Source organism: Manduca sexta, chromosome 8, assembly GCF_014839805.1.
Source record: "Manduca sexta isolate Smith_Timp_Sample1 chromosome 8, JHU_Msex_v1.0, whole genome shotgun sequence".
Lineage (NCBI taxonomy): Eukaryota > Metazoa > Arthropoda > Insecta > Lepidoptera > Sphingidae > Manduca > Manduca sexta.
Window position 1 is genome coordinate 600,336 of NC_051122.1, and position 27,854 is coordinate 628,189.

Sequence of the window (27,854 nt, forward strand, 5' to 3'; positions counted from 1 at the left end):
GAAAATGTTAAAGTTTATAATGAACTAGAATTTAAGTGAATATATTTATTTCCAACAATGAACGATACGAAACCAGTTAAGTTATAACTAAGCTAGTAACTATTAACATTTCATAATCTTCACACCAATGTGATATCTAATTACAACTGCATTACGAATGTGAAATGCATAGGAAAATACCACCGGACGTCTGCTTCAAATTCTATTAAAATAAAGTTGATCCAGAAGGTTTTATGAGCACTCTGAAAAACTGAGTAGGTACCTATCTGCATATTGGTTGTCTCAGGTTATTTTTAAAGACTGACATCTTCCAACAAATGCATATTATGGAAAGTATAAATCGCTTCAAAGCGATGCCAAAGTACGAACGATTTATAAATTATTGATTTATTTGATTTTTTATATCGATATTATCTAAATGTTAAAACATAGCATTTCACGAAACAGAACTCTTTCAGATTAATATATTTGAACGTCGGTACGTGTACTATGATGTAAATATATTATGTACATTATTGCCTTACATGTGAAAGAAGCAAGCGAGCATCGAGTGTAAATAAAATTTTCCATTCAAAATTGGCGATAAAGACTTCGTTGTTTTTGCTTTAAATTCTGGCACATTTCTGTATCAACAAAGCATATTACGTCTTCTGACAGCTTAAATATTGGTAATGAATAATATATTATTTATTTTAATTATACGCAGACTTTCTTATTTAGCAATGGTAAACTTTGGAAAGAAAATACAGGCATTGTAAATATAATACAACTGAATAACAAGACACGTCATTATCTAGTGATGGTACATGACACTGTTGGCAACGAAATAAGGATGATTCTTTCAAATTTTTTATCCTATGTGTTTTGTTCTCTATTATAGTCGAAATAAAAATATTTTTTCCAAAACCTAGCAACTATTATATTCCCTAGATTGTAACATTAAAAAAATATCGCATAAATTGCTCATTTCTTACCAAGCTCGGCGGTTTTGGAACCTGGGCCGTTCAATTGGAGGTCCCTTTTTACATCACAATCTGTAACAAAATAGTATAGTTTAATGTCTTATACATAGATTATCTTTTACGGAAATCTTTATAGCCGGTAAATATTCATATTCCGTAAAGGAACGTGAGTAAACAGCCATTAGAATAATATAAAAAATATAACTGGCAAGTACAAAGATAATAACGTTTCGGATGATGCACAACTTTAACAATAGTACTTATTTAATTAAATAAATAAAATACCCCTAATAAAAAAATCGTTTTCAAGGACAATTTATGTTAAACGCCCAATTACAAAAAATATATATTCTAAGCCTTAAGACATTGGTCAGGGGACGGCCGTAGACGAAAATGAATAATTAGGTAGGAACTAAGCTGATTTCAGCGGCAAATTATCGATAATAATGATTTCCAATGGTGAACTTGGAGGTCTCAGTTAAAATAGTCGTCTTAATAAAGTTACTTGGGTAATACCATCCTGGTCTTCCACAATATTTAAAACCGTATTCAAACTGCGCAATAACAGCACGCGTTTCCCGAATGAACTACTCAAGCATTTATTTAAGTTTCGATGATGCAACTTTTTGAAATAGATTTATATCTGATAGGTATTATATACATTCGATTTACTGTTTTGACGTTGTTTATAGCTATATAAGTTTGTTCTGACTTTCATGATTTGCGCAAGTAACAAAGAGCAAAAGATAAAAGGAACAATAAAAATCAATCATCAATAAAATTACACATGGATACGCGTAAATTAACCGTGAAAAAGCACGTACCACGCTCTGTCATTACGTGCATGGATGGTTCGAAATAATCATGGATATTGTAAATATTGTACATAATAAAATATAAGTATCTACCTATACAAGCTGTACAAGAAATGTATCGAATATCCATAAAGTACAAAAACATTCCCCACCAAAATTATTATTATATTTAGACCAAATCTTTGGTTTCGTATATTTTACACGCACAGCGTCAATTTCCCAAATACACCGTAAGAATTTGTATATTGGGCAAGCCAACCTAATAATGTCTATAGATACCTACTTACTATGGATGATCGTCTAGGTGTAAATGCAATGGTCTGCCGAGACGAATGGCCGCACGTTCAAAACTCAAGACCCACACCTCTAAATTTCCGAATTTATATGTGTTATGTTTGTCAATTATCGTTCACTACAACGGTGAAGGAAAGCGTGACGAGACTTACATACCTGAGAATTCTCCACAAAGAATTTTGAATCTATGTTAAGTCTGCCAACCTGCCCTAGGCCTGCATGGTAGACTACGGAATAAGTCCTCTCAATAGTAGAGGAGGCCCGTGCTCAATGGTGGGTAGTATATACTACAGAGCTGTATTATTATTAAAATATACTTACTGTGAGGTTTCTTGGGCCCGGGGTCAGTTTCTACCATCCTATGCGGGCGGGCGGCGATATATGTCGGCGGTCTCGCGGACTAGCACTCACTTAGTGGCTGTTGGTTCGCTTCCGGCAGCGGTCTGCTCGTCTACAACAAAAGTTCTGTTAATTACATCATTTTTATACAATAATTTATTATAACCACATGTTTATCGCGACATTTATTTTTACTAATTGAACAAGCGGTATCTACATGCATAAACTTATGACAATAACTTATTATGTTTCATGAATTTTAATAATCTCTTGAAAATTTGTTTTGGATACCATCGTAGAAAAAGTTCACGACTTTGGTCTCTGTCAGTACCTTACTAGTACTAGTACAGTAGTATCAATATGGAAAGGTTGTACTACTACTAATATATTTAGACTAGTTTTTTGAGTTTTTGTGTAAACAGATAATACATAAATAATTTGCAAATCTATGCCTTAAATGAGATTAAATTATGTACAATGTTTCATTCAAACCTTTTCGTGATTATGCACAACTGCGCATAAAGACTATACATTCCCATAATAACATATGAATATCATATTTGAATGGATTGTTAAAATTTTCCATTACAATACGTGTTTTATTTAATGTACGAGTTGAAGGATAATCTTGTCGAATTGAGTATAATTTATGACGTATAGTCTAAGAAATTAATTTTTTGGTTAAAGATATGTAGGTCCAAAAAAAACTTTTTTAACATGGGTACGGTTTCTAAGTATTTTAAGTCAATATCAATAATATATGGAATCAATGCAAGTAGATATCATGTTCTTCGTTATTTGATAATTAATTTTATTTAATACCCTAATGGGTACCCTAATGAGTTTTAAACTTCTGTAACCTCGTCAGTGATCATTGAAAAATGAAATTATCATCGTTCTTTAGGGTTTTTTTATTTACCATGCTTATTTCTCTGTCGCTGGATGCAAGTGCATTGTTAAAAAGCGTGGTAGAGTCCCTCCATATAAACTCTCCAAGAACTAAAATGTTTAACAATTCCATTCGACAGCAACAGTTCGATAAGCCATGTTGACGCGAAGTATGTGCGCAACTCAATTGGCACCCCGGCGCAAACATCACGTGTACGAAAAAATCAAACATATCCCGCCTCTGTAAAACGCTTCTAAATTCAGAACATCAATCGCGTTTTTATAACCTTAACATTGAAATTATTACGAGGAACGTTGCTCGTAAAAATAAATGAAGTTTTCGAATATTCTTGCCTGCTAACTCTCTACCAGACACGCCTTAAAGTAATAATTTTGCAAGTAAATACACGAATAATAAAATTTGTATTTATTTCTGCATCTGCCAAAACTGAGCCAAAACTAACTTGTGTTTATATGCGTCTAAGAATTTATATTTTTAAAGACGTTGAAGACGCGGAGAGGACATCTGTGACAATATAGTGTGGATATTACATGTAATAATTATTGAATATCAGTAATTTATAATTTCGTTTGTCAACATCCATAAATTACATAAACTGGACAGCAGTTTTTAACAATAAGTGACTCTATGTTATACATTATGTAATTTTGTAATGCATGAAATTTTTCCGAAAAATAGTACTTATGTTGTTAAAATTCTCAAACGTAAATCTTTAATTTAAGTTCATAATAAGTAATGAGTGTCCGTAGTGCGTGACGACCGCTACTGACAGCTAACTTTAACTTTTAATGGATCGTTAAATTAGTAATAATAATATGAGGCGTTAGATTTATCATAAACTCGTGCAAAAATATTACTGAAGCCTATCCATAGTTATCTAAACTCACTCATAAAACTTTCGCCCCCTGGAAATTTCTCATTGAAGGTTAAGTCTCAAAACATCCTTGAGAAAAATATGTCGTCAGAGAACTGGATTATAAACGTCGAACCATGTTTTAAAATAAAAAAGTTTTCATTGATGTCTGGAAAACCAGTTATGCATTATTTTATGCACTTGATAATTTTAATGGATTTAAAATGACGATCGCTTTAGTAACCCAACTGATTAATAAAAATGCAATTTCCGAAGTTTTTACAAACCGATACTAAATGCGCATCTTTTTTGTGTGATTGTGTACCACCTACAAAAAGTACCAAGGCGTAAATATACATACATACCGACTCGCATTGTTATTTCCTAAGGGTTAAGTAGAGTCGCAACTAGTACAAAAAGTTTCGCCAAACTTATTCTGTACCTATATTATGTATTCTTGTTATTCCCTACATTGTATTCTGTATTCGCATATTACCTTTGCACTCCCAAGCACTAGACGTGTTTTTTACAAGTGGATAAACACACAGACTTTGCTTGCTTGGTCTGCGAATCGAAACCTCGTAGTTTAGTAGCTTTAGTGTGATGCCATTGAGACGTTTCGCATTTTTATTACGCAGAGTTCAAGGAATATTTCAAAGTTCATTCATTGATTTTGAATATATTTTATTTTAATTTTGCTTATCAGGGTCCTTTAAGTATATGTATACCTGAAGAAGAATTTAAATGAGTTGCTTGAACTGTTATTTTGGTCGGGTATTTCTTTTGAAAATATAAGTAGATTTTTATCAAAGTTTAACGTCTATACCTACCCTCCTTTAGTTGTAGATAAAGTTCGAGACTAAGTAGGAGAGAATGTAATAGATTAGTATTATTATAACATATCTCACATTTAATGGAATTTGTAATTCTGTAAGATCACTGGCCTGAAAAACAAAAAACGATCACGTGTTGGTTCACGCTCAGAAACAACCTCATTTGAATATCACTACGACGTGTTAATAATTTAATTGACATATTTTGTTACCTTTTAACTTTAATTAATATTTAAGTAGGTTTAATTCATACTTTGAAGTCATTAAAACTGTGAATAACCAGAAAAAAAATTAATATATTCGCCTTCGTACTATTATTTAGTTGGATAAGCCTAAAGCTTTAACTAGCGTCGTAGTGTACTCCTTATAATTCTAATGTATGAAATATCAACAGGATATCAAACTGATATAGTTGGGTAACACATGAAGTAATGAAACCGATTCGAGAGTGAATTTTATAATAACGCGCACTGATGAGCGGCAACAAAAGGCGGGAAGTGACCGTCACCGGGTCGCCATTCGCCGTAAAACACTCATGTACCAACGTCATCTGGTTCAAACGTGTACTCTTATATGCTTCCTGGCTATAAGGATTCTTAATCATCAAATAAAAACGCCAGTCAGTCAGTTTAATCAAAAGCCTATACAGTATACTATACTACAGTCACTAAATTGGAAATAGTACTTAAATAAAATAGAGATTAGTTTGAATACTTTTACGTTCCTAAAATAAAATGTGTTTGTTCCTAGATAAAAAGTACATACAACCGATGTACTTCAGCAAATCATTTAACCAATTCAAATAACTTATTTCACGCAAGAAGGAAACGTTTGGCAGTCCCTGTAATTTGCATTGAATGCAGATAATGTAGATTGTAACGTCTAGTGTAGTATGAACAGTTTGTGTAATCTTTGCAGTCCTTGGCATTGCATCATGCCAACTCATTTTTATAGGCAACTATACACAATCTAATTAAACCATTAAAATTTGTAATTAGATCTGATAGGTTAATAATGGCTGCGCTGAATTTCAATCAGTAATTAAATAGGTAGCTTAAGGTCGATGTCAAGAGCCCCGGATCAAAAGACGAGGTTACAACCAAGAGAAAAGTCAAAAATGGCAAATTAGGTTCGAGACATATTTATAATTTAAAATGTCCAGTCAACTGGAGTTGATATGTTTTAGTAGGAAAGAACTTATAGCACAAATATAGTTTACAAAATAGCGCAAATCATCCTAATTGTAAAAACGTTCATATCCTCATGTGAAATTTTGTAAAATACGTCAATTTCTCGAAAAAAATATATTAAGTACCTACTATTGTGACAATTTTGATCCCACAAGTTTGCTTTTGTTTACCTACTTTCTGATTAGTAACAGAAAATATGACCAACATGGCTTAGTAAATTTGGATCCAATTTTGTTTGCACTTGCATATATAACCCATCATGAGAATGTCATCGTGAAATCATTTTAAATGAATTCGACATAAAATAATGTTACAAAAACATCAACTTAAAAATAGTTACTAAAGTATACTATATTTAAGTGGTTAGTTTTTATTGAATAATAAATGCTAATATATAATTACTAAATATACTTACTAAGCTAATAACAATGATGTATTATTAAACTACTTGTTGCATGAATTAAGTCTAAGTTTTTATATTAATATAAAAACGTACTAAAAATATCATAAATAATATATATATAGTTTACAAAAATAATATAATTATTTAATTCATAGTTTTAATGTAGACAACTACTTATATTTGATATCTTTAATAGCCATCGGAGGCAAAAGCTACACAGGGTCATTGCTTTGCTAAATGTAACCACATGCGTATATTATTGAAAATAACATGGTATAATAACTTACTGGAAAAGTAGATGTAGGTAAAGTAAGAAAGTGAAAATTAAACAAAATTTATATCAATAAAAAATTATATTAATTTAAGACGCCTTAACGTCGCCACTGTAATTAGAGAATTACTTAAAGCTAGGATTTTTGGTCAAATTATTCGTTATTCATTAATGATTTTTAGCACAATGTGCCAAAAAGTTAAAAACCAATATGTAGTTTCATTTATTAACGCACTGTCAAAATGACCATGTATATTTTTTTCGCAAATATTATCTAATGAAAATATAAACATTATATACTTTATATTAGGTTCTATTTGTAGGTCGGACAATAGGTTATGTTAATTTTCTAAAATCGTTTGGCCAACAATCCCCCCCCTCCCCCCGTATTACGTCAACGTTAGGAAGACAAAGACGTAAAAACAAACTGAAATAATTATTAGAATACCCATAAAAGGCGTGCGTTGCGTTGAATCTACATTAATCGCTAATAGATAATCATTACTACCTTGGATCTATAACAAATATGGACGAATCAGAATAAAGTTTCTTTGACATGTTTGCAGATAGTTATTTTTATTGGTTTACACTTACCATTTACATGTAGTCAGCGGTTTAGGATCATTGATTAAATTCAGTCGTAAGAGTGGTATAAGGACAAAAGAAAAGAATAAAAGTTCTATAACAGATACGTTTCTTGACAAAATTTGTATGTCGTCAAAGTTTATAGTCGGTTTCTATAGCCGTTCTTATATCCATAAATTTTATACCAACAGTTTAATAACGATAATAATACTCCTAGACTAGATCTGATTTTCAAACAGAGAATTAAACACGCAATATCAATTAATGCAGACGTATGATATAAGTAGTGATGTGTAATGCAAATTGACTATAAAATTTCAATTAACTGTAGTATTCCTAGATCACTTACTTATTATAATTTAACTTATAGTTATGATAAAATTAAAATTTGTGATATACTTGGTATTACTATATATTGTACTGTTATTCACTTTCGTAAATTAAAATAAATTGATATATGTTACTGATAGAACCTTTATTCGTAATTGTCAATAAGTAATTAATCTTTAATGAAATGTAATGTAGAGTCGTATTTAAAACAATGATAGAGCGGCATTATAGATAGTATTACAGCGGTTCTAATGATCTGACTAGACTAAAATAACTAGGTATAACACCTAGCTAAAATTAATTAACTTTGCCATTAAAACGTAAGTTACATTTACTTATCTTATTTACATTTTTGGGGTTATAGAAATAACAACTAGCTCTCTTTTATTTTCTTAGTTGTTAACATACCTGTGGGTTTTTTGGGTTTATGGTAGACAGCGACATCTTATAAACGGATTCAATTACTCCATTCTTTTATTTTAAAAAAGAATATTTTTTTGTTCTTGCCCTTTGGGAATGTTTTCCCATCCGGGTAGTCATGACGAAGGTCTATGTTAATTTATTTCGTAATTTAATCAAAAAACTTACGGTAACCGTTAAGTATTACATGCATAATTATTATTATAATTTTGAATGGTAAAAATAAACATTAAACACAACATTGTTTTACTAGTCTTATTTTTCATTAGTCATTGTTTCGTAAATAACGTCTTAAAATATAAGTTGAGTCACAACTGACGAAATCTAAAATATTCCCAATTATTTAAAAACATTATCACGACTAATAATATCATTTGTACACGTAATTTCTAAAATAATAAATTAAACATTGTTTAATACCTACTTACTATCAAAGGTTACCTTTTCCCGCGTACCTATGCCCAAGAGCCTTTTAATATCACAATTAATTTAAACCCGGAACAAACGTAAATTGTACAAACCACAGTAAATACTCTCAACAACCACAAAAATACAATCGTTTGCACGTCGAGAAATATGAGAAACATTGTTGAGTAATGTATATTTTGTTTTTAATTATACGAAAAAATATATATCCATGAATGATGCATTTTTTTATACAAGAACAGTAATTCAAAAAGCGAATAGGCAAAAACTACCAAAACAAATAAAAATACTTTGAAATTACAGAAAAGAACTGGTGGAAATTTAACAGTGTAAGTTTAAATAAAGATAATACTGACATTTTGAATCACTTTATCAGTTTTATAAGTACACCACTGTTGCATTTGCATACATTAAGTTTTCGATGAAAATATGTCAAAGTATTTTGTGTTTTTTTATCTTCATGTCTTATTTAAAGCCTAATGTCGCTATACTCAGTTTATTAATTAAGTATATAAGATTATATAAATAGTGATCAATTACTCATCTATTACGTATGAATTTCCAAGTATTAGATAATCAAAATGTAGTAAAAACTTGTTTAATCAATGAAATAAAGTATCTACTATACAACATGTACCTATCTTACTATGCAATATCTGGAAAGGTCACTTTTATGCCATTGTTTCGATCATCGCAGGTACACAAAGGCTTTAATGTTTAATATCCCTATGTGACCCAATGCGGAAGCTTGACGTACTAGGTGCAGTCTCCATTACACCATTGGTTATAAACCGTGGTTGATTATTATCATAATTGGTTGTCTATAGTTTTACTCGCGTGATTGATTTTTTCTTATATTTTTTTATACAGATTATACATTACTTTTCTATAACGCGATATAATATAGAGAATAATTAAACAAAATTACGTAAACCAAACTGACATCGAATTCTTCACGAATAATCCGCAGTAGACAATTGAAACAGTAAAACAAAATGTCTAGAGTTATGCAAAAATAAAAAATACGACTAATAAGACGTTGATTGACAATACTGCTAAGATTTTAGAGTAAAATATACAAGAGCACGTTTGGTTTGACATCTTATATCACGTGGTCGGGAACACCAGTTTTAATCACGTTCTAGCGTAAATGGCACCGTGTCAGTAATTTTTGCGTGTTCTATGTCAGGGTTAACGCGGACTTGATTTATAATCATTTTTATTGTTTGGATTCACGATTTCGTGAGCCACTGACTTCATATGTCAGAATTTTAAAAGGATTGTGTTTTGAAATTTATTGTACAATGTTAAATTCATGAGTTCATAACATGGGTGCAGGCATAGAGATATTTATTTATTTATTTTAAGAAAGTCAATATTTGCAAAATATGTTTTTGGTGTTTGTGATTTTTGATAATTCTTAATTTAAATTACTGATGATGAGTAACTACAAAACATATAAATTTTAATGGCAGGCTACTAACAAGTACCTAGTTATTGTTGTAAATGTGAAATTCCCCTGAAAACATTTTTGGTTTGATATTGTCAGTAATTTCTAGTAAATTTACAAATTTACTTCTTGTAAGTACATTCTATAGCAATCACATAGAAAAATAAAAAAATAAAGTGCAGTCACGGTCAACAGTTTCTTTTACGATGCGTCAGATTTGCCCGCTGTGACGTAAATAAGCCAAAAGCAGGATACACTATTTGATTGACTGATCTCTTTGCGAGTGAAAGGCCATGAACCGCTTCTCTGAGAATTTATCGATTCTTAGTTAAAAGTTATTTCGTTTTGCACACAAGATCAACAAATTAATTGTGCTCAGCGGTAGGTATGCAATAGCAATCAATGCTGTTTAACATTCGTAAACTCGTTTGATACAATAAAATTCGCTACCGGCACACCGGTTGCGTGCTGCAGCAAAAAATAGTTTTAAGCAATATTGCAATATTTGCAATTTACACTCAATGGAATACATCGAAGCATTCAGCAACCAAGCGGCGATAGCCTAGTTGGGTGTGGAACGGACTGCCGAGACGAATGTCCGCAGGTTCAAATCCCAAGGGCACACACCTCTGACTTTTCTAAAAAATCATGTGTGTATTCTTTGTGAATTTATCGTTCGCTTTAACGGTGAAGGAAAACATCGTGAGGAAACCTGCACATCTGAGAAGTTCTCTATAGGAATTTCGAAGGTGTGTGAAGTCTACCAATCCGCACTAGGCCAGCGTGGTGGACTAAGGCCTAATCCCTCTCAGTAGTAGAGGAGGCCCGTGCTCAGCAGTGGGCAAGTATATAATACAGGGCTGTACAACCCGTACAACCTTGTCGGTTGTACGAAGAAGTTTACTTTAAGATATTTAAAAATAAAGTGTAATGTTAAGTAATCGAGCGTAACCCTGACGGCAGCTCGTTAATAGGTACACAATAGTAAAAAGATAAGTAAATAAAATGGCTTTAAAGTTATGCACGTTAAACAGCGTGATGTATGTTTAAAAAATCGTGATAACGCGCGCAACATAATTTTTTTTATTGCAAATAAATAAAAAAAATGTTTTCTTCAAGTCATATTTATTAAACCATACACGGTTTCTAGAAACATTAGGAAATTCCATTGTTTTTGAGTTCACTAAAACGAATGTAAAATAGCTTCATGGAATAATTTGTTATTTTGAAAATCGTGATCGGCTCATGAAATCTTAATTGACAAGTCGGTGTGAAAAAACCAGTGTTCCGTCTAGGACAAAGAGTACATCACAGTTTTAATACCAGTATGATCTCAAAAAAATATAATGAAGACAAGTAATTTGAACACAAGACGTCGTATGGAATAGAGTGAGTGAACAATAGATATTATCTGTGATTTCATTCCAATGTTACTATTTTTTAAAATAAAGGTACTTACAGTCTAATTTGTAGTATGTTTAAATTTATCGCAACGCGGACCTAATAAAAAGACTTTCCACATTGAAAACTGAGATTAGATGTTTAATATCAAAAATAACTGCCTTAATTATTCTGTGTTCATTGTTATTTAGTTACGTATTTATCAAATTTCATACAATATTATAATAATCTCCGTAGCGTAGGTAATTTATTACTTATTGTCATTAATAAAGTGTGTCTAACTCGGAAGGTTTTATTTATACGTTTCCATTGTAAACAGATCTAAATTATAAAAGATTTTAGTTGGTCCCATTGTAAACGCATAATGGAAAGGCCCTTTCAAAAGTACATAGATATCCTTGGTCCATTTAAATTATCTTAATATAGGTATTGACCTTTTTTAAGTCAATTTATCTAATATATTAAGTGTATAATATATTGAGTGGAAAATAATATATTTTCATAATAATACTTACATATTATACTAATATCCAACCTAAGTTCCCTATTAGAAGGATCTAAAGTAATATTTCATGAAATTTTTGAGTTAAACATTGCGCCAAATATTTTATGGTCAAGTAATAAAGCGTTATCATCCTATTATAAGTAAATCATGAAATAATATTATTATCAAACGACAATATAAAAGGAAATAGGAAATTGACATTTAAAACTAGTAGTAGTACGGATTATTTTTTATGGTAGCATATTTATGCTCTTGGTAAAGCTGCATTCTAAAAAATTAAGTTTGCAGCCTGAATGGGTCATTTATAAAGATATGTAAAAACCCGCCGTTACAACCAGCTTGACCGATACCTTTCATATTACGGTCAGAAGTTTTCTGTTATTATTATTTATCAATAAGTAAACGACTATAATAAATCGGTATTGATATTTATCATGTATTGTGTCTATCATTAAAAAATTAATAAATCATGAATAACGTGACATAATATAAACGTGAAATGGGGCATAAACGTTGCATTTTATTACAACATACGCATGTTTCAAAGCTAATAATTATGTTATATCCACGTACGTTTCAAACGTTTATCAGTTAGTTGTACGGAAAATTAACAGAGCGTGAATTTGTATCAATAATGCATTTCAGTTGATACTATAGTTGAATTAATTGTATTTTCAATGACATTACACGATATACATGCAATATATGTTTAATCATCGATTTTATATCGATGCCTTTAATAATAACTAACGCTAAATTCTAATTTGGATGTAATCATTATGAAATATTAGTACGAGTCTAAAGAATACGGCATGTACTTAAGTATGTCCGAAACCACAGATAATTGAATCCCAGGGACTGACATTTTTATTCTTTATTATAAGGCACTTATTTGGCCGAATAATCATACAACTTTAACTATTCTTGCACAGCTGAACAAATAGATACCAAAGTCAACTACAATGCAGTATAGACATTTAAAAGTTATATCATCTTTAAATGCTATTGAATTAAAATATAAATATTCGTTCGTCTTTTCATTGGCTGTGTCATGCGCAAGAACGTTAATGAAGCTAGCATACTGTTTAAGTTAGAAATGCAGATGGTCATGAATCTTTAACCTTCTCCGTTTCAAATGGACAGTATATATTTTTATTAATATTTATTTGTTAAATTTCCGCTAAGATTTGGGGGATTTTCGATCGAAGCATAAATGACGTCAAATATCCTAGAGCAGATCATGTTTCTCAAGCCGAAAGACGATTGCTCAATCCGGGAATTGTATCCTTGACCTCACGGCAGGAATACTAGAACATTGATATAAATATATAATATTATAACTTGTAAATAACTTTTCAAAGGTTCTTTTGCAAATACTTACAATTATTACAGTTCAAATACATATTGAGCTATTTGAGGTACGTTTGACATGCTTCTGAAATTACAAGACGACATACGAAATCCTCGCGAATACAGCTAGGTGGCCTCTAATTGATCGGATACCGCTACATAAATAATAAATCATACTATATTTACTACAATATACGCGTAAGTACGTATAATTATTTGTGACAACTTCCGGTCGATGGCCGTAGGTCGCCGGCTGACCTAGGGCCCTAAAGAAAGGCCGCTGGTCTAAATAGAGCGGAAAAAACATTTCATGCTCTACGCTGTCAAATTCCCATGTAATCACACAGAATATTAATGAACTGAAAAATCTAAAATTATCTTTTTACTATAATGAATTTACTCCAAGTAATCTTATAATAAAGCGGAATTATAAGCCATTTATCTGATCGTTCACCTTTAACCGTAATGTATTTTGGTCCCACAATAAATTATACGTGAAATTCAAGGCCCGTGCATTAATTATTCGATAAAAATGTTTTCGTCACGAAAACGTGCCATTTTGAAGAAGCCAGTTTTGTTAATTAATTTCAATAACTATTTAATTCACACGTACGCGTTGTCTATTTTAATAAATAACTTCTATTTAAAAATTACAATACAAAAGTACTGATCAGAATTCTAATAAGTGTTCAACCGAATTAAATAAGCACTATCTCTTCCGCATAAATAATGCATAACAATTATAACGTAGTTAGGACCTGGGCACATTAAAATAGATAACATAATAAAAACATTATTCCAATGATTGACAATTATTTTGTATATAATTAGTTTAGATAATATAGAGCTATATAACGATATAAAATATACAATTTTAGTAGTGCTAGATAAAGTAGAAATATGTGGCGAATAAGTTTTGAACGTGAAAAGTTAGTAAGACAATACTTTGTGTAAATTTTTTCTCGAGACAGGATAGCTTAAAGGGAGTTGAGATTAGATCTCACGTAAAACCCAAATTCCAAATTTTTATTTCTATGACATGCTTGAAAAGTTTTATATTTATAATTAACAAATAGAAATAATACTAAATTCATTCTCAATTATTGTGTTGTTGTTGAATGCCTGCGAGGATCATCAAAAATAATATAGACCGAGACATGGGTACACAGCTACCTATAAAGCGATAGATGAGTTCGAGTATAGGCAAATGTTTGGTTGGGCCGGAAATATATGTTTTCGCATTGATATTATGTGACGTGAGATGAAACGTCCATTACAGTGTCTGATACTCATATTATTTTTTTAGATTGGTAGGGGCTATGCATAAATATTTAAGATGTATCTATTTAATATTATTATTATAAAATGCATGGATTATAGACTAGAAAGCCTAGGTTTCACGGGGTTGAAAAAGATCGGCGTTTTGTACAAAGTAAGTATTAATTGCATTAATTAACATGAAATTACTAAAGATAAATGAGTGAAAAACATTGTAAACGTAGAAAACGAATTATCAAGTCATATGCTATGATACGAACACAAGCAAAGCGTAGGTTATACCTAAGTATTGCTATTAAGAGTAATATGTACCAATATTTATATCAAAAAAATCCAATGTTAAAATAGTATTATAATATTTTTATTGCTCGTGTATATTTATACATAGGTGTTATAAGATGTCTTATACATTTGTATACTTAAAATGTTATATTTAAGAACACAGACAGTTAACTTTACTGACACAATAATGTATTAATTTGAAACATAATATAACATGTTTTCTGTCGCCTAACGAAACTTCTGCTAAATAAATATTGTTTTGATATGCTTGAGACCGATTATAGAATATTTTTTTCGAAAAACTTAACGTCTACGAATAATTATAATTTATATGTAATGAAATATAATATAAAAATATTTTATAGTGTGGGAAGTGTGCAAATGTTATTTTAATCGTACATGTTTTACTGTTTATATTAATAATAACATGTTCCAAGATCTAATCAAATGCTTGATTAAGAAATAGCAAAATATATTACCAGCGAATTATTAATCGCCTCAGATCATTAATAAAAAGGACAATCTACTTTCATTTATATTCTACGAAATTGATATTAATATTGTTTAAAAATATTTGAGTACAGTTGACCCGACAGACTTTGTCCCGTATTAACTATGAATTTGCAGCGCGCATTCTGCCAATTGCTGACAGTTATTTCAAACAATTGACAGTTATATAAAATTAATATTTTCGTTAAGTTTTCTAATTTTCCGCGCAATTTTTTGATTTTTTTTTCATAAGAACCTTCTCCTGACAATAACATACACAACAACAAAAAAATAGTGAAATCGGTCCAGCCGTTCATGCGTGATGGCGTGACCAAGGGAAAGAGGGATTCATTTTATATATATATATATAGATTTTATTACCGGTTCAACAAGGTCCAATGTCTTTTAGATCAAGCCTTCGCTGCATTCTCACAGTAAATAGAAAACTCAAAATTCACTGACGTGCCTTGGATAGAATAGTGGGATTACGGTCTGGGTTACATTGTTAACTAAGGGAAGATATTTGCCAACGTTGCGTTGTCGATAAAAAATAATGTATTATAAATTGTAAGTGTCCATAGACTGAAATATGTTCGTAATAAAAGTTAGCCCACATCAAAACATTACGATTATAATATGAGTATATTTCATAAAATATTTACCTTCACTGTAAGCTCATATTCGATTTCAATAAATAAATAATAAAAATAAACTCGGCCATAATTAATTTCACTTTTGTAGATGCAGGGATGAGTGTATAGTTTTGAGTATTTTCCAACAATATGCTCTACAATAGTAAAAATAATGATACATTATTGCTTACACGATAAAAACCCAACATTTTGATTACTAATAAGATGTATTAAAGGTTTTCGTTATTATGATCATTGTTTTCTTTTGTTGTTGTTAATAATAATTGTTTTCATTTGCTCCTACCATAGAGTTAAGTAGTTATCTTTCTTATTTTTTGGACTTAATAACTTCTTATAATTAATGCTATGTACCATATTGTTATTGTTTTATATTGTTATATAGATTAATTGTAGCTCTGATTAACCATAATATGTAGATTCTTAAATAAATAAATATTGAAACCTATTAAAGACTTTAGCACCAATACTATACAAATATAAAAAATAATTAGCTTATGAAAAAACTGATAACGTAAAAAGGAAAGAACAAAATTGCTTCTTTTCTTTAATAACAGCATACGATTTATTATGGAAGATACTGAATGCCAAGCTTTGTTTTTTGAGTTAAATATCAGGGGCATAATTTAAATAAGCCTCATATCCTTAACTACTTTCTCTTTTCTTTTTGTCTTATTTGTTTAATTACAAGTCTCTCAAGTTATCTTTAAGTGTAGTGTGCCTCTTGGCAAAGGCCTCTTCTAACAATTTTAATTGTGCTCGGTTCAAATTTAAGGTATAGAGTATAACAAATTAGCCAGCTAACGATAACTATCGTAAGGAGTCTATTATGACTGTTTAAGTTATTATAAATGGAAAAATTATTGTTTTTTTGTTTGCATGTTACTTTAATACCATCGATAATGAGTTTATTATTGCTAATGTGTTGTTATTGTTATGAATTATAACTTAAGATTGTTTTTATAAATCAATACATTAGAGAAAATAGTCGCATTTGCAACATTCGTCTTTAGTAGTCATGAAAAATATAGTCCATTATATTATTCATAAAACAAAATAGAAGGATAAAACATACCAAATATAGAGATCTGACAAAACCGATTTTGTTCCACAAGCTGCTAGTGCCATTGAAAAATGTTCTATATAATTGTGTTATTAAATTAACACATGTATTCTATTATACATATAATTTTTATAATGGATAATAGGTTATTTATTCATGAATCGTTGAGTAGCGTAATTACTTTTAAAACCATTAACGGATTGTATACCTACTATTAAAAATCCACGAGTGCATAACAATTTACTTCATTAGTTAAACCAATCATGTAATTTAAATATTAAATATTCATATTATTTTCCTTATTAGACCATACTATGTAAAATATGAATGTAAATGAAAAAGTGTTGCTTTCGAAACTTTTATAACATACAGCCTTAAATTTAAAATATCTTTTAAACGTAAACTTACCAGGAAACCGGTGTGCCTGGACTGTACAAGTAACTATCAGCAAAAAGTTCCATATACAAGCATGATTTTTCTAAAAAAATCTTTGTGTGAAAAGAAATTTTTGAAAATCATAAACAATTGTAGTAACTCCGGTCAAATATCACTCCCGAGGTACATAGCACGTCACTCTGGGTCCTCATGAGCACAGGGCTGAGGGCTGCTGGTGTCTGGCACTTCGCGGACCGCTACAGATTGTCTTAAGGCGCGTTTGTGCTGTGGCGACGAAGACGTGTGCTCTGACAGAAATAGCGCGAGTTTATGACGTGAGAAGGCTTGCGACTATGGTTTTGCAGTCCTGCCGAACTCCTCCGCCCCACCGCCCATCATAATAAAATTGTTCCTGGTAATTAACTAGTTTTGAGGCTGCATTTATTTCCGCCGCATCATAAAACACCTATTAGCAAAGTTAGGTGTAACACCAAATTTGTAAAGTTAAGTTTGGGATATTGATTTATGCAAATAGATGTGTTATTTTGAATATTAGCCTATAGTTATTAATTTAAAGCTTAATTCAGGATTATTTTAATCTGTTGCCATTTGTGATAGGTTAAGATTTTCAGTGTTTATTAATAAAAAAAATATTATATCGAATTCTTTACATTCTGAGACGGAATATAGTTATGGAACTATATTACACAAATTGTGTTTATGAAAAAGGTTTTGTTTATTTTAATATAATGAAAAAAAAAACTCTACCGTTCTACAATATTTAAATATTTTTTTGTTAAATTTTATGTATTCAATTACACTGTAAATTAAAAATTCCACGTTTCCTATGATAAAAAAAAAACAGAAGACACATAGTTAGTAGGTAGATACGCACAAATTACAATATTAAAATGATTAAAATATACTTAACTGACTTGCTTTCGCAGTTGAAATAATAAATATTAACGATAACAGCCTAAATTATTGTCCTTACATTTAAACGTAGAAAACTAAATAATTCTCAAAATTAATGTCTATTTATTATAGAACAAGACTCAGTACTTTGTTTATACGCGATAATGACACGTGGAACAGGTTTTTCTAATAAGTTGCTGATATATACATGAAAATGAACAAAAGAAATTATTCGAATTAAAGGTAACAATTCGCATGCTTTATAAAAAAATCCTATAGAATTGAACACAGCGACTTGCGACAAAAGTACCTATGAGTCACGATAATTTGAGGATTACGTCAAACTGCAACACGAATGGAGTTACCACTTTGATAAAAAGGATACGCATTTGGCGCCCTGTTAAGTTCATGAAGACAATTGCTCGCGTTTACAGTTATATCAAAGAGCAAGTCATCTGCAAAATCTATCTAAATGCTATCTCTATTTTAAGTTCTGTAAATATTAATTTTTTGCGGTGTAGTAAGTAGTATAATAAATATACTAGCAAGATAAGCTGACGATGTTGTTACTGTATACGTACCTATTATATCTAAAGTAATTATTAATAAATCTGTATACTATTCACGGATCTAATACTGGATACGTGTCAAACAATCTTGACAGTTTCTCACTCTTACAAGATTTGAAAAAGGTCTGAAGCAAGCTTAATATTTGTAAAAAAATTGCAGAACTCGACTTCTTAAAACAGTTATTAACGTATAAAAAAACATCTCAAGTTGACTGCTGCAAATTTTGAAACTTGCGGGGTTTGCGGCAATTCGCAAATGTAAAAAACACTTATATTATAACCGCTAGTATAAAGGCATCTGGAAGTTCTTGCGAAATACATTACTGGAAAAACTTGCTAGTCAAACTGAGTTTTAATCTATATTTACCCATTACAACAACAAATTTTTAATTATCGGTGAATGTTATATTTTAGATCACACCTAAATATAGAACGAAAATGATGTATTCAATGCATAAACTAAGCGTGATTTTAATTAGATGACGTCACATTATGTAATATCATTTTAGGAGGCACGGCGCGGTGTATCTTTGTCCATGGCATTAACAAAATATTTGCCCTCAGTTTAGCGCGTTCGAACACTAACAAGTAAAACAGCCGACCGCCAACGGACAACCAAAACCAAACAATCATACAGTTCGTACGTACTTGACGAAATCACTGTAGACATTTCAATTGAATTCACAACAATCAAATCCACCGGGGCTTTGGGCTTTCCCATATGTAAAAAACTCCTAATATAATAGAGAAGTACATTAAATGTCAAAAAAATGTTTTTACCATTTATTTGTTATTTCGTTCCCAAACCTATGGCGGTTAATAAAAAAAAAACAATATTTATTTGGAATTAACATAATTTTTACAGCTGGCTGGTTTTGGTTTTTCCTTCTAAGAATCTAAATTCTGTATTAGACTTTGACAAATGTATGTTTTCATATTTACAGAGCTTAATAATTTTAATTATTATTTATGGCGTCTGATTTTAATAAGGTAAATCATAATACACGAACTGTTAAATATGTCAACATATTTATGTTCGTATTATTTTTATTATGGGAAATATATATTCAGGTATAATAATATTGGTTACTATAATAGGTAAGGTCAAGGGGCCCTATTCGGTCTGTAGAGGCAAATCCGTCTTTTTGTAATTACGGGCGTTCTATTCGAAGGACAGCTTCGATAGCCGGGTAGGAAAGAGAGTCGAGAAGTCCCCTTTTTACCTATTTAACCATCGAAGCTGTCCTTCGCTTAGGGCGCTCGTAATTGCAAAAAGACGGATATGTCCCCATATACGGAAACAGGGCCCCTTGACTTTCTCAAGTCCGATAGTGAATATTAATTTAAAAACGTACAAATAGTATGGTGATTTAAAGTAAAAAAAACAACTATTAATTTCTGTTAATTAATTGATTTTGCATATTTTAATGCATTTTACATTTTGAGCTTTTTAAGTTAGATACATATAATTCGGTCTTTATTTATAAAATATAACGTTTAAGTATAATACAATATATTTTCATAGATAAGTAAATAAAAAAATAATGCCACAACAGAGTTATTAATTAAAAATAATCACCATTGTCAACGTAATTTTAACTATTATTATGTACGATTAAACGGATTTGTAAACAATGCAATATTATCTGACCTCAGCATAATCTTTAATTTTATGAAATTGTGATCGATATTAAATAAAATGACTTTCATTAGGGAGAAACCCTTTGCACGCGATCGATCGTGATTGTTTTTATAACACCTAAGTTCTCGGGAAACTTATTGATGACCTTTTTTAATATAAAATAATGATTTCAATTGTATAAAACTGTAATGGATTTATAATAACTCTTCTGAGTGTAAGAAATCCATTAATCAACAGTATCTAGACGATAAAAGGTATGCGATCTCTTTGCTGTCAAATAAATCTACGTATTCATTAGGGGGATTCCGGGATCAGCTTGTGTATATCTAGTTTCGAACAGACCAGAAAAATTATGTCAACCAGCGAGGGACAATCGAATCTCGTCAGGTACTCATAACTTACCATCAGGTGCAATAGATATTTTGCGGTGCTCGTATAAATTTAAATCATTTTTTATTATTTAAGACTGTTTAAAGATATTCTTGAAATTATTCGCATTAACCACCAGTTATCAAAAACAATATACCTCCATAGAATTTTCTAAAAAAAACGCAACTTGTAAGTCGATGTGTAATTTCGATATTTGTGATTGATGGAGAGACCAATGCGTCAGTTAAATGTTAGGCTTTCAACCAATACCAACAAAACAACACGAAGTCGTGTGATCTTTTGCATACATTCTAAACATACAGTTCTTTTTGTATAGTAAAAAAGTGCGGCATAAGCACTTGATAAAAGTACCTATTTTTCTCTTCAAACCCTTATACCCTTTTTGTGGTGATCACATTTGTTTTGAATTAAGTCATAAGGCGGAGGTAGGTAAACTTTTTGTTTAGAAGTCGACATTATTATGTCTTTAGATCACGTGCCATATTTAACGAGGAAACTTTTTATTTAGTCTGTATAAAAACTATATGTGTTACTCCGTCACAGAATCTGCACACACGTCAGCCAAGTGATGATTAATTGTTTGATTGCGTTAAAAGGTAACAACTAAAAAATATCATCTTAACCATACTTTTAATATGTTTATAAAACTCTAGAAGATGAGTTTATGGGTTAGAATATATATCTAAAATTATTCATGTCGCAAAAGTATTTTTCATAATATTTATAACAAACAAATATACTATTCTGTTTCGTTGCGGTATTAAAGAGGCTTAAGTTTTTGAAACTGACTCATGATATTTTTTTTTTATCTAAGATATTTTGCCGTCATAAATAAAAAGGACTTTAGTACATACAATTTTATACGGAGGAGGAAAATTTTCTTAGAACAGTCTTTTTTACTGATTACGATTATGTATTTAACTCGATTTTAAAAAAGTAATGTTAGATAAGTAAGTAAGTTCTAAATATGATGGGCAGCATATATTGTTTCATACAGAAACAGTTTTAAAAATGTCTCAGTATATATAATGTAATAATTAAGTTAATTAAATGTTTGCTATGATGGATGAATAACTCACAACATTGTAGATTTAATCATTACTAAAAAGTGCAATAGAAATATATATCTACCGATAATAATGTGACTTTAATATAATCCGCTGAAGTAAGAATTTATATAATTAACCGAATTATAAGGTTTGGAAAACCCATGCAAAGTGAGAGCTAGCTGTCGTTTTGTAAGATTTCCGGAAGTCCAAACGCCGGTCACCTCCCTATTTCTAAGCTCGTTAGCGCATTTCTATTTTATTTAATAACATAATATTTCAAATTCTTTTGCACCGTAATATTTGTAAATTAAAAATATTGATCCTTTGTTATTAGATGCAATGTTTATTAATGCAAGATTTATTAACTACTAAATTCTTGTAACTGCAGTAAAGATCCAATTGCTAGGACAACATCGACATATAAAGGCGATTTGATAGGAATACTTATATAAAGAAAGTTTAAAGGTTTATTACATTTTAGACTTTATTGTTTATATGGAGTATGATAAATGATCGAGTGGCGACCTCGTGTGTCCCGAGAGCGTGCACTGTGCCGGGAACCGGTCCATCAAGGTGAAGGCTATTTCGTCAAATGCTGTCACATACGTAAGTAACCATAAACATCGCATTGATACTGTCCGAGAACTAGAACTACATGCCAAAAAAACGAGACATTCTAAACAAAAAATATTTTGAGGTTCATAAATTTCGGAATTTTGTTACATGTGAATTCATTTTTTTGTGCTGGCGTAGAATGCAGTGAATGTAGAAACGTAACATTTTGTTATACCTTTTTGTACTCCTAATTATAAAATACACCTCTTCTTTATTTTTGAAACAAAACAATTTGAATAATAATTATTTAAACATGACTTTTTGATGTAATAACTTTATGTCATAAATGTTAAGCTTCGGTATTTAAGGATGGGTTGGGTGATCCGTGTCCACCCCAAAATTGCTTACTTTTTGGGATACAGTATATTTTACCCACAATATTTTGAGGCACCCTACTACTACTGCTACTAAATTACCGAAATTTTCAAATCTACTCGTACATGGAAGACATTTCTTCTTACACTAACAAACAGACCTCTCATAAAAAATAACTAGCTACGCCTACAACCAACGAACAACCAAATATAATCTTCGTCAAACAATTCGCTCTAAAGTTGGGCACACACTTTCTTTAGGTATACTATGCTATATTCTAGACACAAACATACTGCCACGGCTACTACATGGTAAAAAAAAACAAGACACTTATCACAAACACAGAAAATGAATGTTCAGTTTTGATATGGGCGTACTTCTATGACGTCTTAGGCTTCTATTTTCTGTGAGGCGAAACATCAAAATGAATACTGTATTAGATAATTATTTATTAATTTTACATTCTACCGTTATCTATGTCACAGTCACGTGTAAATAAACCTCTAGTATTTAATGTTCATAAAGCTCTAGTCATATTTTTAGCATCATATAAACAAATGTAAAAAGAACTTCCTACTCGCTCAGTCAATATTCATATCTCTATCTGAAAATTGCAAAAGATGACGGTTTACTTGCTGTTCATAATAAATTTTAGTTTTATGGCGTCGGACAGTCTAATGCAAAGTATCTCTTTTTAGTTGGTATTGAGTGGGTATATGTACCAATTATCAATAATATATATAACAAGTGTAAGTAATAAATAATAATAAGCTATAAAAATATTAAATATATCAGTAAAAGTAAGTAAATAACAAATAATCCGCTTAAAGTACATCGTGTCTTATTGCTTTCACGAATGGCGGTATTTATTTTTTCGTATATTAAATTTCTGTACACGAAAACGCATTTCACAACGGACATTTCAATTTAGAACAATATAAACAGGCGCCTTCATTATCATGTCATCCAAATGACTTGATGCAACCGGTTCGATCCTCATTTTATTGTATTACACTTAGCATATTGAATCCATTATCCTTATACCAGGAAGATCGAATAAGGTGTCAATAAAAAATAAAAACTTGGCAAATTTTTAAAATTCTACTTGCGTAGTGGATTAACTATTTTTTGTTTTTTTAACATGACTGTACGTTTTTTAGCCTCAATAGGGTTGGATTATACAAACACACACGACTTTTGGCTGAACGCTTTAGGCGTTCGCAAACCTTGAATATTTGCGACCATGCGGAGGGCAACCCACTAACGAGATAAGAACCTCGGCTCAGGGGAAATATTGATGACGTTGTTATTATAATACGAGATTAAAATAAATAAAATTATAAAACATGGTCACTAGTGTTTAAAAGCATAAAATTCCGACACAAAACAGACTATATAAAACAGACAAATTCTACATAGGTTACATATGCGCTTCGATTTTAATATCTAATAACTTATCCCCTCTTATGAAATTTTAAGGAACGCGAAAACTAGCCAGTATAAAAATAATTTTGCTAAACATTAAAAGCAAACTTTATACTACTTACCTTATTAAAAGTAATAAATAAATTTTCAGATCTCAGAAATAAGTAATATGTATACGACATGTAAAGTCACAGTATAGTCAGTTAGCGGACACAGCTGCACATACATACAACGTGGCTTCTGTTTCATTGCAATATGTTTGTTTTTTAATGACGATTCACTTCATATAAATGAATGCAACAGCACAAATATCTTATACTTTGAAGGACACGTTTCTTTTGGCTAGCAACATTCCTTACTTTTTGTATTACCGGACTGCATTAACACCATATTGCGCTGTACATTCTCTTTCAATAAATTCGTTAGACCAATATTTAGTGGATTTTCGAGAATCACTAAACTACAGTTCATTCGCATAAGCTTGCGTTTCAGACATCGCGAGACAGTAGCGCCGTAAATTGATTAAAACCAGCTCAATTCAACATCCTCAATCTACAGTAATATTTAAAAGTATAAATATCTATACATGATGTTTTAATTTAAAATAATATTGACTGTATAGAATAATAGTTATTTACTGTCACACACAATACTTAAACTAATGTAAATATTATTGATTAAATTCTATAAATAATAATTATTTGTAGTCTCAAACAAAATAACATATATTTATTTTTATATAAATGTATTTGTCCCAGTCTATTTTACGTTACTGTAGTTAGACCCGCTCTGATTTATTTATCATTCAGTGATACCACGAATAATTAATTTTCTTGATAATTTTTATTCAGCAATGATCATTTACAGTTGTAAATTAAATCAGTTTTCTTTTACAATAATTGATTATTTTTTAATCATTTTACAAAGTAATCTGGAGTATTGTGATTAACGGTATCTCCGCTTATTACGTAGTAAATAAAATGAATTACGTTTGCAAATGATAAATACACGCAAATTACCGTTTTATAATACAATAGTGAACATTTTTTTACCTATATTTACCGAACATACGTTTAATATATAATTAGTGAATTAAAATGAATACCGATATATATAAAAAAGCTGAAATTTCGGCGACATTAATTAAAATGGAGGTAAGTACGTAAAGCAAGTTATGGTGTGAAAATTATAATCATTGAGGAAAACGTTAATAAAAGTAAATGCACGAGTTCACACTACAGTCATTGTAATTAAGTAGGTATTTAATAGTTAATACGTCGAATTTCTTATAACATGAGCGATCAAATATTAACTTAACGTCCGTATGTCAAGGTGATTTATCATTGTTTGTAGTTATACTCCTGTTTGTACTCTCATCAGAGATAGCTTGAAGGATGCTGTCAGCCACCGAGTTGCGCTTCAATCAACATGATACGGGCAAAACATACTTTACAAAGGAAACCAACATTTGTGAGTAAATGGAAATTGCATGCAACGTGTTCTTGGAATCTTTATTTTGTGTACTCTATTGTTTCAATTAAGAATGACAAGAAGACGTTTCTGTTTGTGATTAGGTACGTATTTGCATGCGGCGAAAAACAATTACAATTAAGAGTACGTTATTACTATGATAATGAATAATGTAATCAAATCTCAACAAAATATCATTTTATTTCCTGTAGAATCCTGGAGTTACTTATAAAGAAAAAATAGGAATGCCTTGTCTTAGGTACAATAGATAGTCCGTGACATTGTATGAAAAATTTCAACATTATTCGCCGAAAAGTTACCCGTTAAACAATTCGTGGAACATACAGCTTATTCCACGAGAGAATTGGATAGAAGTTGAGTAGTGGAAATAATTATGAAGATACATAAGTAATCTAGAATTAAAACAGATCGCGCCGGACGTGGTTAATCTATACGTACACCTGCGACGGTTGAGAAACTTTGAGATTAAAACTATTTTACAGAAGATGTATTTTACAAAGAACTCAATGAAACATTCGGTGGGAAAGGTATCAGTAAGTAATTATAATCAGAATAGCAATTTTCATAGAATGAGATGTTAGATTTCAAAATTATGAATTAAAGGGTTGTTTATGTAACTAGTTACTGGTTATGATAATAGCGTTTTTGTTCTAACTCACTTTTCTTTATAACAATATGATTGGTGATTATATGAAATTCATTTTAGGTTCCCTGACTGAGATTTTTCTTATGGATTACTAGTAGCGAAGTCTGAATGTTGTTAACGTTTTAAGTCCCTTACTCTATAAAATCTGTTTTAATGGTTACTTATAACCGGTTTATTTCAAACCGGTTCCAATCTTTATGTGATTTATAAGACATATAGATACCATATTGTCATTATTAAATTATGTTTTGAATGCAAATATTATACAATTTAAAATGAATATAAAAAAAATATCATGACACGTACGAGAACATAAGTATAGTCTGTAAATACAAACGAGTATATTTGACATCTTAAATTAATATTTACGATAGACATGTACGCTCGAGACTATAAAATGACCCTTTAGAAGAGAAAAATGAAGTGATTTTATTAATAAAGCCCTCTAAAGTTTAATGACGGAACACGATCTACGTAAAACTGGTTACATGTTGTTGTCAAGCAAAACCAATATATTATACAGTGTACGAGCAAAATCCTTACGTTATGAACATTTTCATGATAGTATTCGAATTGTAAACCGCGTAATAACAGTAATAACTGGATCACTTGTGGAAATAGGACACTACTTACTACTATTACTGGTACTGGGAACTCGGTGATACAGCGACGTTTATTTAAAAACAAATTTTCCACGCTTAAATATATTTGTAATTTAAACAGCTATGACTAACTACAGCCCATTCCCATGACTTTAAAACGGCAGTGTGAATGAGTTTGGTGCTAAACGGTGAACAGCTGTCGGCTCGGAGGCCTAACAACGTTCGTGAGAGACCAATTATCGGGGTTGACTTACCGGCGACGGTCTGATGTGTCTCTTGAGCTTGAAGTGTGAACGTTCAGCCACTGATGTGGCTATGAACGGGTGGATGAGGTGAGATGAACTTAACACTATTACGGTCGTCACGGAGAACACTCTCGAAGGAGTGTGAGCGGATGAACACAGCGATTCCCCTATATATCAGCCGGTAGGCCTCGTCAAATCAACAAAGTCGATCTCACAGCAAATACTATGTAAAAACACCTAAATACTATTTGTATAGAGATATAAATGTCTAACTTATGTGCTACTACGGCTTTTCTTGGTAATTTTACTAATTGTTATTATGTCAATTTTGGATTGTAGATTTTATTTTGGGACCTATTCATTGCTTGTCTCGCATAGTTTGAAACCAAGTTTGTGGATAAGTACATATTTTGTTACTATTTCTATTATTATTATATAATATTACTAAAAATAAAAAGAAATCCTAGCTGATAATC

General features: G+C 30.8%; 1 protein-coding gene across 2 annotated transcripts in view; it reads right to left on the reverse strand.

Moving 5' to 3' along the window:
* LOC115450892 (synaptic vesicle glycoprotein 2B) overlaps positions 1 to 27,543 on the reverse strand; it is a 34,985-nt gene extending 7,442 nt beyond the window's left edge. Inside the window, exons 1-3 of one of the 2 annotated variants that reach the window (XM_030179044.2) lie at positions 27,388 to 27,543; positions 2,393 to 2,522; positions 975 to 1,034 (exon numbers count right to left, since the gene is read on the reverse strand). In XM_030179044.2, coding sequence (XP_030034904.1) covers positions 975 to 1,034; positions 2,393 to 2,429 — 97 coding nt within the window. In that variant the 5' untranslated portion in view covers positions 2,430 to 2,522; positions 27,388 to 27,543. Of the gene's footprint in view, positions 1 to 974; positions 1,035 to 2,392; positions 2,523 to 17,507; positions 17,530 to 27,387 lie in introns of those variants that run through there. The other variant, XM_030179042.2, reaches the window with a different exon arrangement.
* Positions 27,544 to 27,854: the final 311 nt, after the last annotated feature.